This window comes from Zonotrichia albicollis, chromosome 29 (assembly GCF_047830755.1).
Source record: "Zonotrichia albicollis isolate bZonAlb1 chromosome 29, bZonAlb1.hap1, whole genome shotgun sequence".
In the NCBI taxonomy this organism is placed as follows: Eukaryota; Metazoa; Chordata; class Aves; order Passeriformes; family Passerellidae; genus Zonotrichia; species Zonotrichia albicollis.
Window position 1 is genome coordinate 4,579,415 of NC_133847.1, and position 16,960 is coordinate 4,596,374.

At 50.2% G+C, this 16,960-nt stretch overlaps 1 protein-coding gene across 5 annotated transcripts in view; it reads right to left on the bottom strand.

The window, feature by feature from the left end:
- Positions 1-16,960, bottom strand: part of SBNO2 (strawberry notch homolog 2) — a 50,686-nt gene that overhangs the window by 16,179 nt on the left and 17,547 nt on the right. For 3 of the 5 annotated variants that reach the window (XM_074528599.1, XM_074528600.1, XM_005496681.4), the window contains exons 5-13: positions 9,873-10,037; positions 5,391-5,483; positions 4,563-4,659; positions 4,226-4,386; positions 3,712-3,845; positions 3,103-3,193; positions 1,945-2,088; positions 1,333-1,450; positions 837-942 (exon numbers count right to left, since the gene is read on the bottom strand). In XM_074528599.1, the coding sequence (XP_074384700.1) occupies positions 837-942; positions 1,333-1,450; positions 1,945-2,088; positions 3,103-3,193; positions 3,712-3,845; positions 4,226-4,386; positions 4,563-4,659; positions 5,391-5,483; positions 9,873-10,037 (1,109 nt within the window). Of the gene's footprint in view, positions 1-836; positions 943-1,332; positions 1,451-1,944; positions 2,089-3,102; positions 3,194-3,711; positions 3,846-4,225; positions 4,387-4,562; positions 4,660-5,390; positions 5,484-9,598; positions 9,662-9,872; positions 10,038-13,471; positions 13,624-16,960 lie in introns of those variants that run through there. The other 2 variants (XM_074528601.1, XM_074528602.1) reach the window with 2 other exon arrangements.

The following is a 16,960-nucleotide window of genomic DNA, read 5'->3' on the forward strand; positions in this document are numbered from 1 at the left end:
CTTTCATTCCGTCCCTGACTCAACAGCCTCAGAACCCCAGGTGTGAACCCCAGTTTTGAACCCCAGCTGTGGAATCCCAGTTTTGAACCCCAGCTGTGGAACCCCAGTTTTGAGTCCCAGCTCTGAACTCCAGCTATGGAACTCCAGTTTTGAGTCCCAGCTATGAAACCCAGCTCTGAACCCCAGCTGTGGGTCCAGCTTTGGAACCCTAGTTGTGATCCTCAGCTTTGGAACCCCAGTTGTGAACTCCAAGTCTGGAACCCCAGTTTTGAATCCCAGCTGTGGAATCCCAGTTTTGAACCCCAGCTGTGGAACCCCAGTTTTGAGTCCCAGCTCTGAACTCCAGCTATGGAACCCCAGTTGTTAACCTCAGTTCTCAACTCCAGTTGTGAAGCCCAGCTATGGAACTCCAGTTTTGAGTCCCAGCTGTGAACTCCAGCTATGGAACTCCAGTTTTGAGTCCCAGCTGTGAACTCCAGCTATGGAACTCCAGTTTTGAACCTCAGTTCTGAACTCCAGTTGTGAAGCCCAGCTATGGAACCCCAGTTTTGAACCCCAGCTCTGAACTCCAGCTATGGAACCCCAGCTGTGAAACCCAGCTCTGAACCCCAGCTGTGGGTCCAGCTTTGGAACCCCAGTTGTGAACCCCAAGTGTGGAACTCCAGTTTTGAATCCCAGCTGTGGAATCCCAGTTTTGAATCCCAGCTCTGAGTCCCACCTTTGGGACTTTCCCTCTGCTCTGGGGCAGCACAGGGCAGGTTCCTCTCCAGAACCAGCCCCAGCCCATCCTTGGGCACTGCACCACGTTCCACACAAAGCCCCTGGGCAGGACTCACCTCTTCTCAATGGCGTGCAGGAACTCATCGAAGGCTCGGAACGGGGTTCCCTCCCCCCAGATCCCCAGGCGGCTCATATAAATCATGTTTTTTGGCTCTGAGGCACCTGTTGGGATAGAAATCAACATCAGCAAACCCACAGCACTTGGGAATAGCTGTGACTCAAGTGAAGAGGTTGTCATTTGCCATTGTGCCTTTGCAGAACTTTCTGAACATTGCCCTCCCTACATTCCATGGGTAAACATCACTAAGCAGCTGGAACAGCTGGCCAGGAATGAGTTAAACTGGAGAGAAATTAATCTGATCCACCAAAAAGTCCCAGTAACATCAGTGATGGCGCTTGGGGCACATCTCAGCATTCTGAGCTCCTCTCCAGCCCTGCAGCACCACTGGCATCTCCTTACAGCATCTCACACAGTCACACCTCAGGCTGTCCCTTCAGGTCAGAGGGGACCTCTGCCACTCTCACACCCACCATGTGGGCAGAGCAGCTCACCTGTGGCACTGGCATAGACAACCCTTGCTCGAGGCAGCTTGTTCTGCAGGTCCAGCACTGCTTTGCCCATTTTGGTAGAGCTGGCGTTTTTGGCTTTGTGGCATTCATCAAACACAATCTGCAGGGGAGTGGCAGTTAAGGAAAAAGGATCTATTTTCAATCCAGAGGATGGGAGCAGACAGAAAATAGAACCTAGTCTCCTCCAGGCAACTGAACAACCTGTCCCAGTATCAGCAGGACTGACTCATGGGCCACACGTGGAATCTGCTGGGTTTGCCCAGCCCTGTGCTCTTCAGATCCAAAGTCATCCACCCCTCCCTCTCCCTTCACCTCCAAGGTGTGTCTTGTAATCCCGAGGGAGAGGAATGCTGAAAAGGTTAATCCCAGCTGCTTCCTCCCCTCCTCCTCTTAAAATACATCCTGGAGGAGGAGGAGGAGGAGGAGATGTGAGTGTGGGGGATTCCTGTCTCCTGAAGGCACTGGGCTGCTCCCCATGACTTCACACAGCCCCAGGCTCTTTGTTCCCTGCTGAAGCACAATTAAAAGCAGCAGTTCCTCTCTCTCTCTCTCTCTCTCTCCAGTTTTTGTCTCTTGGTTTTTTTTTAAGGATACAACTCCCTCAAAGTTTTCCCTGCACCACTCCAAGATCTGTTTTAAGCGCGTCCTGTGCTGTCCCCCAGCCTGGCTTTCGCCGATCAGCGCCGAGTAGGTGGCAAAGAGGACTCCTTCTGAGGTAGCTGTGTCACCGTATTTAATCTGCAGGAAGAGGAGCAGGAGCACACACACACACACTGTGATTGCTGTCCCCAGAATGTCACACCCATCCCTGCCCACATTCCGTGCTCTGAGAGCAAATCCCAGCTCAGAACAGGCAAAAAGCTGTTGGTAGCTGATGCCTTCAGCATTTGTGTTTGGCACTGAGCTATTGTGATGACAGGGACTGTAAATGCCTGGAGAAGTGCCCCAGCCAATGTGTCAGCACATCTGGAAGCCTGCAGTGAACTGTGGGGACCGTGTGAGGACAGAGATTTTCTGGCAAAAAAAAAGCGCTTCCTTTTTTTAATCAACAGTTTTGAGTCTTTGACTGCTTTGACCCTTCCTGTCTGTTTTAATTCCTTCTAGAAAGTAATTTTCTCTTTGACCAGGTGAGATTGTTGCCTGTATCACTGCCGTGGGTCCCACATGTAATGAAGTACAAGGGGGAAAGGCTTGGTCCCAAGCTGAAAAAAGGTTATTTGAAGTCTTTTGGGGTTGAACACAAAATCCCTTTCAATCTCTTAGTGGAGCACATTCAGAGGTGTCAAACACCTGTGGTTTCTTTGTAAGACCTGGTTGCTCAACACCATTAAAACCAGAAGAGAGGATTTAAGTGAACTGGAAGACACTGGACAGAGATTTAACCACAGGCCAGAGCAGACACCAGTCCAGGCATCTCTGTTCTCCCTACAGCTCTGAGAAGTGATTCCATGGATCAGCACTGGGAAAGGCTGGCCCAGGAGAGCAGAGCACATCTCACAGAGCTGTTCTCTCCACAGGATTTCTTAGGAATGGTGAAGAAGGTTCCAGTTCTGCTGCACTTGCACCTGCCTGCAGTCACTCCCTGCAGGGAACAGCTCTGTGCCCCCTGTGCAGCTCCACAATAAAATAACTGGGAAGAGCTGGCTGGGAGGAGGGAACAGAAGCTCTGCTGCTGCCTGAGCCTTGTCCTGCTCCACGTGCTCAGGCAGAGCCTCCAGGTGCTGCTGATTGCCAGAGCAGCTCCTCTCCTACCTTGTTCAGAGCATGCACAGGAATGTGGGAGGCCTCGATGTCCTTCAGGTCCCTCTCAGCATCGTACTTGAGATCATTGGAGACGCTGAACCTGTGAAGGAGATGTGGGGTGGTTATCTCCTCCTGGGGCTGCTTATCTCCCCCCCAGCGGCTGGGGATGTCCCCAGGGAGTGAGGGCACAGGGTGATTAACAGCTCTGATTAAAGCAGGAGGAGTGTGCAGAGTTTTCACATCTGCCACTGCCCTCAGCCCCCAGGGTGAGCTCTGACAGCCCATCTGCCCCTCAGCACAGCCCCTTATTCCTGGCTCTGCACCCAGGAACAACCCTCCACAACTCCAGGGAGAGCAGGGCCAGGCTTGACACCTCACCCCAAGGAGCACAGAACCTGTTATTTCACAGTGACTCATTCCCCATCCCTGCTGCAGGGGGAATATTCCCATTTCACAGGCAGCAGTCAGGCACTAAGAGGTGGAAACGACTTACCCAAGGCCACAGCATGACTCAACTCTAAAGCCAACATCAGCACTAAAGAATTCCTTACTTCCAGATCCAAACTTACTCCAAGGTCTTACGGGAAAAGAGGAAAAAAAAAAAAAACAACAACTTACCACAGAGCTTTTTTCCTCCCTTTAAGATAATTTTCAAAGATGATGCCTGCAACAGTCCTGCCCTTCCCAACTCCAGCACCATCCCCGATCAGGAACCCAGCTCGCTGCCCATTGGGCAATAAAACTTCATGTTGCTGCAAAAATCAAGAACAGAACTGAAAATTAAACTTAAAATTAAAGACTTGCCTTTGCTGAGAGCTCTGATGTGAGCACCACTTAACCCTTTCACACATCCCACAGATGCACGTGCACTGCTCAGCCAAACAACAGCAGGAAAGGTCAGGAGTTGTGATCAAGTTCATAGTTCATGGAAAAGGCCCCCCAAATATAAAACCCTCTGCAAAAAAAGTCCATGGTTCTTGTCTCTTTGGGAAGCAGATCACACAGAAGCCCCCAGCTTCAAATAACCCTTCAAAAGGCATTTTAAATGCCCAAATTACAGTAATTTTAAAACACCTGGCCCTGCGAGAGGCATTTTCCTTCAGGTGTGAGACAGCTGAGGTGCAGGAGGTACCTGGCAGGCGTAGATGATGGCTTCCAGCTGTAGTGCAGACAGGGAGCCTTTGTCAGCCACAGAGCTGGGCAGGGAAAGGCTGTAGGTAATGTCAGGTGGGGGGACACTGGACAGCGTGCTCGTCTCAACCACCAGGTCAGGATGGTGCTTCCCAATCTTGGCTGAACGACAACAGAACACAGGTCTTTACTCCCAGAGCTCATCACCCAGCCAGAGCCCAGGGCACTGTAGAGTTTTCCCCAGAAAACCACAAGCCTGGGAGATGCCACAGCAAACACACAATTAAATTAGGTTGGTGCACAATGGAGTGAACAGAACTTCCCAAGGCAACACTCACACTTTGAAGGGATATATTCTGCATACGTCTCCGTGTGCCCCAACTCTTCTGTTTCTTCCTCCTCACCTTCATCTTCCTCCTCTGCAGGAGCCTGAGACTGAAGAAAACAGCATTGACCTAATGTTAATGTTCTTGCTGAGCTACAGACATGAGCTGTGCTGTGCCCAGCCTCAAACTGCCACTGAAACCATCCCCAAAGCTAAAACCCCCCTAAAAATCACAAATATATCTCATTCCCAGACTAAGGACAGCCTGTGCCCAGCCTCAAACTGTCACTGAAACCATCCCCAAAGCTACAATTCCCCTAAAGATCATCATCCATCTCATTCCCAGACTAAGATCAGTGGGAGCTGATGGTTCTTGCTGAGCTACAGACATGAGTTGTGCTGTGCCCAGCCTTAAACTGCCACTGAAACCATCCCCAAAGCTAAAACCCTCCTAAAAATCACAATCCATCTCATTCCCAGACTAAGATAAGTGGAAGCCCACCCCAGGGGCTGTAAAAGCTGCCTGGTTCCCATCAAACTGGGGAAAGATGTTGGCACCACTCCTGGCATGGGCTGTGGGGTCATTGAACCCTGCCCAACCTGCCCTGAGCGGGCACCTGGCCCAGCTTTACACCCAGAGCTGTGCCCACAGCACAGAGCAAAGTCCTCAGAGCCCAAAGTATCCCCAGGCTCCCCTCTGGGAAATACAACACACTTCTGGGAAAGGGCAGGGACTTGTTCCTGTCTGAGCTTCCTGTCTCACTCCCTCTGAAGGGATAAAGGTCAGAATTGCTGCCCCCAGCACTGGGGTGTCACCTGGAGCATCCACTGAGGCTCTCACCTGGTAGCTGATGAGGAGTGGGGTGTTGGGGACAGCAGGAACGTGGTCACTGGAGCTGTTCAGGCCAGGGAATGTTGTGCTGGGTGAGAACAGCTGCAACACAGAGCGCGCAGGTGAGGGAGGGCAAACATGGACATGCACCAACAGAAATCCTTGGACACTGATCCCTGAACCATGCAGCTTGCCAGGAGAGAGCTCCTGAGACACTCCACAAGGAGAGAGAGCTCCTAAGATATTCCAGGCTGAGGAGATCCTTTTCTGCTCCCACACAAACAAATTCACCCTGGAATTTCCCGACAGAGAAGAGAGCAAGGTCAGGCCAGCAGCTGGTGGCATCCAAAGCAATCAGCAACTCCAGGAGCAGCTCTACTCCAAGTTTACAGCCTGTGCAGGCTCAATGACAGATCCAGCAGCAGAGAAACATGGGAAGCTCTTAGGCATAAACACTCCTATTTTTAAATAAAATTTAAGAAAAATAAAAAGAAGAAGAAAAAGAAAAAAAACCCACCCTCCATTCCTGGAAGTCTGAGTCAGAATTACCAGAAGGAAGCTGGACAGAACAAGTGTTTTCAGTGCCAGCAAATCTGGAGAGCAGGTGAAACATCCCCACCTACAAATCCAAGCTCAGTTTGGTCTCAGACAGGAGAATGGCCAGGAGCTGTTGGAAGGGCAGGATGTGTTCTCCAAGCTCCAGCAGCAAGAAGCAAATGCAAGGCTGAGTTTGCATCCCAAAAATCCCTGAAGTACAAACCTTTGCTACCCTGACCCAGCATTCCACCTCAGGGATTGCAGAGGAAGCAAAGGAACCTTGGCTGTTGAGGGCATTTGAAAACCACCCACACAGGTGAGAATGTGCTGTGAGGGTCAGAGCAGGTGGGAGCAGGAGCTGCAGTGGGAGATGGATCATCCACATCACAATCCCTGCCTTTCCCTACCCTCCCTCACCTCCTCGTTTGATTTTTCCTTCCTCTGTGCTAAGAAAAACACAGATCCATGAGAGCACAGGGCTGGAAGTAGGAGAGAGACCAACAATTGCACAACCACAGCCTTGCTCTTACTCCACTTGCTTCTCCTCTGCTTTATTCTCCATTTTGTCCCACCTTGCAGAGATTTCCCTGGGCTGGAATCAGCCCCACGTGGCTGCCAAGCCAACCCTTCTCTGTGTAAATCCCTTCCCTGGGTTCTGAGCTGGGAGAAAGCTGCTCACATCTTGAACATAACTGTGAATGAGCAATAAAAAACTGCATCAGCAGCTCTCAAATTCCAGGCACAGCCTTCCAAGGCTGGGCTGTGCTTCCCAGCCTTAAAAACACTGGCAATGTGTGAGCTGGATGACAGAAAACACAATGTATGACAGGGACTATTTTAAAAAGGTTATTTCACAGCTCCATTACAATCAAAGCTGTTTTGTCTGCTGCTCCTGCAAATATTTCACAGGGTAGCAGCTCTTCCCTCTCTGCCCATTCCTGAGTGATAAACAGAGCCAACATTTTGGATGCAGCTCCTTTCCTTGGGATAACAGCTCTCCCCGCTGGCACACAGAGGCACTTCTGTGTGCAGCCCTTTCCACTTTGTTCCCAAACCACCTCAATCCAGGCATTCTCAGCAAGCTGGGAATGTTTATTTTTCAAGAGAATAAAGCACAAAGCTGTTCCTGTACCTGGGATCCACAGATGGGTCTCCCCCAAGATGCATCCAGCTTGGCATGTCCCGTGTATCAGAACTGTGAGGGATTGAGGTCCCTGCTCTGTCTGGGTCTCTGAGACAAAAGTTCTAGAAAAACTACACTCTTGATAACCCAGCAGTGGACTGTGGGTCAGAACTGGCTGCACAGCCACAGATGAGTGATGGATCACAGGAATCAGGATTTAACGTGGTGGATTTTCCATCACTGCAGCTTAGTGACTGCTCAAAAGCCAAAATTCCTGCAATTCTATGGGAAAACTAGGATGGTGTGGTGATGTGGGGAGAGACAAGATTATCAAAGCTGCTGATATCCCACACTAATATGCAGAAGCCAGTGGTGAATCAAACTGGCAGCACTTTTACCCAGTACACTTTCACACAATAATGAAACCAAAATCTCCTGTCCATGAGGCACCTCGCTGACACCACCTCAGGAAATGTTACTCAGTTGAAAAACAGCCCAAAAAAAGCAGCAACCCTGCCCCAACTGCCTCAGCAAACACAGATAAGACAACATTCAGAATTAGCTGGAGATTCCTTCCCAAAGGAAGTCGTTTATAAATGGAATTCCAAGGAGTTAATTGGCCTTATCTGAGCCCAAGAGCTCAGCAGGACACAAGGGTAGAGGGCAGGGCATGAGGAACAGCATGGGACAGGGACAAGGAACAGCACAGGGACAAGGACTCTGCTGGAGATCCTGCTGTGGTCACACAAGTCATTCTCACACTTACACAATCTTTATTTCTCCCTTGTTTTCTTCATGCTGCATTTAGAACAGCATTTCCCAGTAAGTTTTTGTTGTCCACCCCACAGACACAGAACTCCAGGATTTTTTTGGCACTCAAAAAGCAGAGTTCACATGACTGCAAAGAGCCCACCACAGAACCATTTCTGCAGAATGTTAGGCTTTTACATAAATAAAACAACAATAATATGAGAACAGGAGCAATGTGGCACATGGCTGGGGGATGCATCTGCTCTCCAGCATTTTTAACCATCCAATTTGCAAGCCTGGGATGTCTGCAGCCACTTCTTGCATTCCAATAGCTCAGCTCTCTTCCTGCTGCCTCAAACTGCAAGTTCCAACTGGTCTGAGGCTTGCAGACAGCTCAGGGAAGCACAGCCAGAGAAACTGAGCCCAGCAGAACCTCAAAATGTAGCAGTGATTACCCCAGTTCCCTCCTGGGCCAGCACTTTGGGTGTTTTTCCCCTCATTCTTCCTAAGAGAGTGGAAATGTGAGGCACAGATGGACAAGAACTGCAAGAGCTGAGACTCAGATCCAGTGGATGTGGATGATGTGGCCCAACAACCACTCTGTGCAGAGCAGAGAGCAGAAGGCTGGTGAAAATTACCAAAAAATGCTCACAATCAGGTGATGCTGAAGGACTGCAAGGAGCTCCTGCACCCCAGAAAACTCTGGGTTGTAAAATCCTGCAGGGACTTGCACTCACAGAGTAAACACAAATGGTGAGTCTCAAGTTGAGACAGTTATTCAGTCATTGTTGCTGAATTGTTTGCCCTGGTGAACAAACAAAAGGTGCTGCTGTGAGGGGAAGTTAATGATCCATGTCAGGGTGGTTTTACTGCAGTCCATCCCTTCAGCACTTCCAAAAACCCTGGACCTTTTGGACTTAACCCCACTTCACCCATTCCCTCACCAGTGAAATAACATTACCACACCTCAAACTTCACCCAAAAGAACTGGGTTGGTTTCTTAATTCCTTGGTAAAACCCCCATGGGATGAAGGCTGAGGCACCTCCTGTCTGTTGGGAGGATGGGAAAGGAGCAGCCCTGTCCTGGACTGCCAAGCAAATTATATTCTATTTGCCATCTGTATGGCAGTTTCTTCTGTTCAGTGGGCATTTTCCTTACCTCTTCCACAACAGGAGAGACATCTGCTGATAAGAGGCTGTTGAATGTCATTGCATGGCTGATAAGAGCTACAGCATCCCATTGGGAGATGGGAGCCCAGAGGGAGGAGCCAAGCATTCCTGCCTGGATATAATCTGGAGATTCTGGAACACCAGCACGGCTTCGGCACTGGATTCCCCAGAGGAACAGCAGCTGCCTCTCCTTCCACTGCATCTTCAGAGGAAGAATACATCCTTCTCTACAGGATCCCTGCTCCAACAACCCCTACCTCAATCTGGTTCTGCTGAGGTGTGCTCACATCCCACAGTGTTGGTGTTTTTCACCAAATCAAGACAAGCCCCTACCTCAATCTGGTTTTCCTGAGGCGTGTGCTCACATCCCACAGTGCTGGCGTTTTCACCAAACCACATAAGCCCCTACCTCAATCTGGTTCTGCTGAGATGTGTTCATACCCCACAGTGTTGGTGTTTTTCACAAAACCAAGACAAGCCCCTACCTCAATCTGGTTTTCCTGAGGTGTGTGCTCACATCCCACAGTGCTGGTGTTTTCACCAAACCACACAAGCCCCTGCCTCAATCTGGTTCTGCTGAGATGTGCTCACATCCCACAGGGTTGGCATTTTTCACAAAACCAAGACAAGCCCCTACCTCGATCTGGTTCTGCTGAGGTGTGCTCACATCACACAGTGTTGGCATTTTTCACAAAACCAAGACAAGCCCCTACCTACCACAGCATTGGCACTTTTCACCAAACCACATAAGCCCCTACCTCAATCTGGTTTTGCTGAGATGTGCTCACACCCCACAGCATTGGCACTTTTCACCAAACCACATAAGCCCCTACCTCAATCTGGTTTTGCTGAGGTGTGTGCTCACATCCCACAGTGCTGGCATTTTTCACAAAACCAAGACAAGCCCCTACCCCATTCTGGTTCTGCTGAGGTGTGCTCACATCCCACAGGGTTGGCACGTGGCTCAGGCTGTCGGCGGGCAGGAAGTCCTTGGCATCCACGATGTCCGAGAGGGAATCCGCAGGGGACGAGAACAGGGAGTTGTTGTTGGAGAGCTCATCGAGGTATGAAGAATCCTGGAACACAAAGCATGGCCATGGTTGGAGGAGGAAGGATGAGACCAAAGATCCTTCCTTACTCAGCCAGCAAGTTTTGTAATTTCTTTCTGCTCAACGAGCGTCTCCGTCGCTTTGCGCTCCACGGATCTCAGGAATTAACCTGGAACTGAGGACGTGCTCTGTGGTGCTGTTTGAAAATCTGTTTCTTGAAAAAGCAGGAAAAGCCCTGGCCAGGAGTGTGGGTAACATGGTCAAGGCTGATTTGGGCCGTGCACATCCCTGCACCACGGACTGGGAGAGAGGGGAGCATCCAACGAGACATCACTCAACTCCACTTTGTGCTTGATTAAAAAAGGCTACTGAGGGCTGCAAATGCTTCACCTTGACCCCAAAGAACTCAGGGATTTCATTCATGTGCAGGGGCCCCCAGAGACCCAGCTACACTCAAGCATAGGGTGGCTGTTTCACAGCAATTTCCCATGCAACACTACCTGTAGGAAACATCCCTCTCCTCCAGGCAGGTTCTACACACACAAGGCTGCCAGGAAGGAGTGCTGGTGTCACATGCATTTGAATTTAGGTAAATCCAGGCAGATCCACCAACCCTCCTCCCAAGGGCCAGCCCCAGCCTGGACAAGGAACATGCTCCAGCAACAGGGACCACGCTCTGCCCTTGCTCTTTTTCTGGTGATTGGGCTGGATGGTTTGCAACTGTTTTATTTGGTGCCAGCCCAGTGATGCTGCTGGTTTGAGTCACACAGACTTGGACTCAGAAAGAGCCATCAATCCCCTCCCTAACATCAAGCCCATGTCTTGTTTCCCTATTTCAGGCGGCAAGAACCAATAAGCACTCCTTGCTCTGCTTTCTTCACTGTGGCACAGACCCTTCCCCTTCCCCAGCTCCATCCCATCACCTCAGCCCTCCTCCCACTCCAAACAGCACCTTCAAATTTTGTCAAAGCAGAAAAACTTTGCTGTTAATTAAGAGCCAGAGCACCAGGGTAACCCAACAGGCTGCTGACAGCAGAGCCAGGGGCTGCTACAGGAGGAATCACTGCTCACTTCCAGTAAAGGCCAATTTCCCACTACAGGCAGAAAGGCAGCCAAAGACTCTTTAAAAGTCACTTAGCCCTGCCTGACATAAACCCAGGAGCAGCTGAGCCTGGCTGTGCTGCTCCCAAGGGCTTCAGGCCAAGAGCTGGGTCAGAATCCCCTTGATTGCTATCAAAAGTTATGGGCTTGTAGGGTTTAAAGCACTGGGACATGTTCCTTTCCCCTTCTTGCCAGGGATGTGCCCTGAAGCCATCAGGGCAGGTGCTGGAAGCACTCCAGCAATGGCAGGTGTGATGTGGGGAGTTTGGATTCCTCAATCACCAACTGCTGGACCTAAAGACTCAGCGAGTGAGGGCAGCAGCTCCTGCTCCTGATATTCCTGTGGCTATTTTAGGATTGCCCAGAAATCAAGGCATGAACAGGCACCCAGATTTATCACTTTGGAATTGAGGGAGCCCTGGACTCCCTTTCACACTCCAGAAAGCAGAAGGACACTTGGGTGGGTCTGGCCATGGCCAGAATGAGTAGCCTGTGCAGGATCCAGATGGTTCACTGGATCATCTGGACAACTTCCAAGCAGGGTTTGTTCACCTGCAAAGGGCACTGGCAGAGGCTGGGCAGGGAGGAAACATCTGCACACCCATGTCAGGGCAGGGGAGGCTGTGGGGCAGCACAGAGTGACCACGAGGCTCCCAACAATAGGCAAGGGCTGGGCTGGAACAGCAACAGGATATGGGAAAACCTCATGACCCAACCCAAGACATTACCCAGACCCTTCCATCCCCAGGGAACACTCCAGCCCCACCACTGGGCTGAAGTGGGGAGAGGAAAGCAGCCCCCAAGGCAGAGGGAGGACAATGCTCCTCCTGGAAGTGATGCACAGATCCCATCCCCTGCCAGCATTACCAGGCATTAGTCACAAACTTCCAGAATCTCTCATTTGTCTTAACTAATTGCGTTATCTAAAGAGCACTAAAATTAATCACCTGCCAGCTTCCCCACCCCAAGAACTTCCACTGCCTCTGTAAATTTACCAAACCCAGGGTAATTGTTCAACACAAGGCCATGGATATCCACAACCAGTGCAAACCATGCCTGGTTTATCTGCTGCAAATGGAAGCAGCTGCCTTGGTGACCTCAGGGAAAAGGAAAGATCATCACCTCAACCAAAAGGCCATGGTCAGAGCTAGTTCAGGCACTGAAACATGTAATTTTGTCCCTGTTTCAGATGGATTAATCAGAATTTTAAGTTTTTCTCATGAGGTTCGACAGTAACAGCACTTCTGTCTCAAAGGAAGTCAAATTTCTGCACCACATGGAAGTTGTTCTGACAGGCAGGATTTTTATTTCAGATACTTTTCTGCAACTGTTTTTTAGATAAATCTTATTCCTGGAATTCAGCATCTCTGTGGCATCCTCTGGACTGTCCAGGCCTCTCCTGGGCCAAAGACCCAGAGCTGCAGGTGGGTCTCAGAGCAGAGGACAACCTGATGCTACTGTGGCACATGGTACTCCTGTCATTACCCCGAAACTGAGATTATGACACATTATCTTCCTAGAAAAGATCAGGAAAAAAATCAAGGTACCCCATCCCAGACATTTGATCTTTCTCCAAGCCCCTGGGAACAGCTCAGCTCCCTCAGTCAAAACAAAGTGTTAAAAATAATGAAAGAACAGGTGAAGTCTAAATACAGACAGCACAAGCATCCTAAAAATATTTTTTTTTCCCCATCAAGCCATCAATAGAAATAGTTTATTTTCTCACAATCCAGACACTGAGGAAACAGTGTCTGCAGAGCAGCTCTGGATGACTGCACTGCACAGCACACAAGTGAAGAGGGGGTTTTATTAAATACCCAAAAAACCTATCTATACACCCAAACACACACCCACAATTACAGCCACACTGTCACCCAAGAGACATCTGGCACCTCAAAAGTCATAGATTAAGCAAATTACTATTCAGGAGTAACCAAATCAGAGCTGCAGATGATCACTATAAAATCTTTCAGCTGCCAAACCCCAAAATCTGTCTAAATTTGGGACAATAAACTGACAGTGTGGAGGGTTTAGCTCCCCTTACTTCCTGCACCCCACATTAATTAACTTTGGAAATAAAAGCCCTCAAAGCCATCACACGGCTCAATCCTCAGAGAGCTCCTTCCCTCCAAATTCTACACTTAATAGCACCCAGCAATGCAAGTTCCAGCAAAACAGAAATCACATCTTTGGGACAAAAAAAAAAAATTAAAAAAATTTTAAAAATCTATTCCCAGTACCCAACATGGAGAGGTATCACCCCCAAAACTCTGCAGCCACTGCAAAACTGCCCTGGCAACCAAATACACGAGGAATTCCACTGAGGAGGAGGAAAAACCCAGGAAAAAATGAGGTTTTACCTTATAGAGAGATGGGAACTTCAGCCAGAACTGCATTTGGGACATTTTAGAGCAGCATTCGTGGGGCTGTCGGTGCAGGAGGCAGCAGCAGGGGGAGGGTGCTCAGAGGAAAGTGCAGAAAGGTCCATTCACAGCCAGCGCTCATCAGGGGGCTTTAAAAGCCAACATGAAGCAGCCAGAGCGGGGAAAACGGAGAAAAATGGAGAAAAATGGAGACTCAGGGCCCGGCAGAGCCGTCCTGAGCCCAGAGATTTGCATAGACTGTTTAGTCACGACGACGAGCGGGCTCTTACTTCCTCTAAGTCCAGGGCTGACTTTCAGGAAATGATGCCTGCTTGGTAAGTCAGTGAAATTACTGGCAGTGCGAGGAGAATTACTGTACGTGGTGTAATCCAACCACAGAGCACAGTAAACAGCTCTGCAGAGCCAGAGCCTTCCAGGCTCCCTCTGCTCCTCTCCACAGCCACCCAAAGGTGGATTTTGTCCCCCTGGCAGCCCCTGTTATGGGCTGGGGGTCCTGCTTTCCTGCCCCTAACCCTTCATCCCCAATTTTAGGGCTTAAGTGACAAAGCTCATAAGGAGTATTCCCACATTGGTGTCCCCCCACAATGTGCTATTTGTGCCAGATTTTGTACCCCTGGCAGCCTCTGCTCTGGGCTGGGGGTCCTGTTCCTATCCCTTAACTCCCACCCCAAATCTGGCTCTTTGTGCCAGATTTTGTACCCCTGGCAACCCCTGCTCTGGGATGGGGGTCCTGCCCACCCCCCAGTTTTAGGGTTCAAGTGAATGGTTGAAGTGACAAATCTCATGAGGAGTATTTCCACATTGGTGTCCCTCCCAGAGCCATGTGCTTTCTTTGTGACAGACTTTGTCCCCCTGGCAGCCCCTGCTATGGGCTGGGAGTCCTGCCCCTAACCCACACCATGATTTTAGGGCTTAGTGAAGTGGTTGAAGTGACAAAGCTCATGAGGACTATTCCCACACTGGCATCTCCTCCAGAGTCATGTGCTTTCTTTGTGACAGACTTTGTCCCCCTGGCAGCCTCTGCTCTGGGCTGGGGGTCCTGCCCTCCTGTTCCTATCCCTTAACTCCCACCCTGATTTCAGTGCTCATGCAAAGTGGTTGAAGTGACAAAGCTCCTGAGGACTATTCCCACGTTGCTGTCCCCCCCAGAGCCATGTGCTGCTCTCTTTGTCTTTGGTGTCTGCCCCACCCCAAGTGGTGCCTTTAGGAATCCAGAGGAGTGGCCCATTCTCTTCCCTTTCCTCCCTGGGTCACTGTTATTTCCCAGAGGCCGCTGCCTCCTCTTTCCAAAGCTGTCCCTTTTAGCTTTAACAGTTTTGGTAACAGAAATAAATTTCTGGTGAGGAGAAGAGAAAAAGGCACAAAAAGGGGGATGTAAACTTAATGAAGGTCTCCTCCAACACTGGAGATTAAAGGAATTATCCAATTAATAACCCTCTGGAAAATCCCTGGGAACTGTCATGTTTGCTTTGGGTGCAAGAGGCTCCTGTTTGCTCTTCCCTGGCAGGGCTGGTGGCTCTGCCCGTGGGGTCAGTCCCAGTTTGCCCAGCAAACCCAGCAGTGCACGTGCTGGGAATGGGGAGGGAGAGGAGCCCTGACTGCCCTGAGTCTCCATCATGCTCCCAGAACCTCCAGGCACCCACAGAGTTTCAAGGGAGCACAGCTCATCTCTGTTCTGTGTTTGAGGCAGAATTCAGTGCCTGCTGCTGTGGCTGTCACTGCTGAGACAGCTCCTCTCAGTTGTGCTGGGAAACAGCTGGAAAATCCCATTTTATCAGGGACTTCTCAAAAAAAACAGAGCTTTGGCGTGAAAGGAGGCACAGAGGTGAGCAGAGTGAGGGAATTCTGCTTTGTGCCATCAGATGAGGAAGGAGGATGGGACCCTCCAAGGAAAACTCACAGGTACTGAGGCTGGAAAACCACCCAGAGGACAAAAATCTGCAGCAGGACTCGTTCCCAAGGGCAGAACCCTCTGCAGCACCGTGGCTCCACAGGGACTGAGACATCAGCAGCGAGGATCCACATTCCACACCCGCTCCAGGAGGTTTGTTCAATAAGCAAATTGAAAGAAAAGCACCTTTTCCTTGGCACAATGCAGCTCTGGCAGGGTCTGCAGACACAGATGGGGTTCCCTGGAGGGGCTGGAGCCTGGGCTGGGCTCTCCCTGTTGCCAGGCCCACCTCAGGCTGTGAGCAGCACTTCCCTGAGAGCCAGCAGAACGTCCTGCAGGGCCTACAGTGACAGCAGAATTTGGTTTCTGTGGGCAGCACAAAGGCTGAGGGTTCTCAAGGCTGCTGCTCTCTGAATTTGCTGTATTTAAGGGCAAGCTCTGCCAGGGCAGGTGCTTTAATGACATGTGTGGAGTGAAGAGGCCAAATTAATTTCTGTAATGTCTTAATTAGCAGCTTGCTGCGTGACCTTGACTGAACCACTATGTCCTGGCTGAGTCAACCAAGGGCTGGCAATCTGTGCAACCTTTGGAAGAGCAGGTGGATTATTTCCTCTTCCTTTTCTGTCAGAGGGGCAAAATGCAGCCATGAGAGAACCTGTGCTGCTGGAGGAAGTGGGAACACAGCTCAGACACCCAGGGCTGCTGCATTGATTTTTGCAAGACCACAGCAGTTTAATCACCAAGGGGAAGATAAACCACTGTGGAACCACCACCTGGAATGTTCCCAACCTGCCTCCCCACAGCTCACCCAAGAACACGTGTGCTGACAGACAGGGACAAGGAAAGCAGGATTATTCCAGCTCTCACATCTGATTTATCCCCTTCCAGCCAAGCCCAGGGAGTTGCTGTGCTGGGGAACTTTCTGCACCCCCTGACTCAGACCAGCTCTGCTTTGAATTAAACATCTATTTTCAACCACGTCCCTGTGGTGTGCTATTGGATTCTATTAGCAGCACTTTTAAGAGCTCTGAGCCTTTCAGACTGGCTTTTCCCACTTTTGTTGGCTTTGGCAAGGGAGGAGGCAGGGAATTGTGCCTGCCAAGACCCTCAGAAGGCAGATCTCCATCCCTCCTGCCAGGGGTGGGCATTGCTGCTTGGAGGCAGCAACACAGATGAAAATTATCAAGGTTAGAATGTGGGGGGGATACCTGAGCCCTCCAGGCTCTTTTACCCCTTTCCCCAGGGCTCTTTTACCCCTTTCCCTAGCTCCACAGGCATCTGAGGGGGCTCCTGCAATCCACTGACAACAAAAAATACCTCAAAAACCAAATTACACCTCCCTTCCTCCAGAGAACCAGCTCAGGGTGCCTCAGCTGGAGCACCCCAAGTCTTTGGTCAGTGCACAGTAAATTATAACCACAGCCTTTTCATTTTCCTTACCCCAGGGCTGCAGGATGTGTCAGGTACCTCAGGCAGAGGGGTTATAAAGTGTTATTGCATCAGCCCAAACCCCAAAGCTGCAGTGCAGAAACAAAGACATGAGCATGCAAAGCCACTTGTTCTCCCAAGGCCAA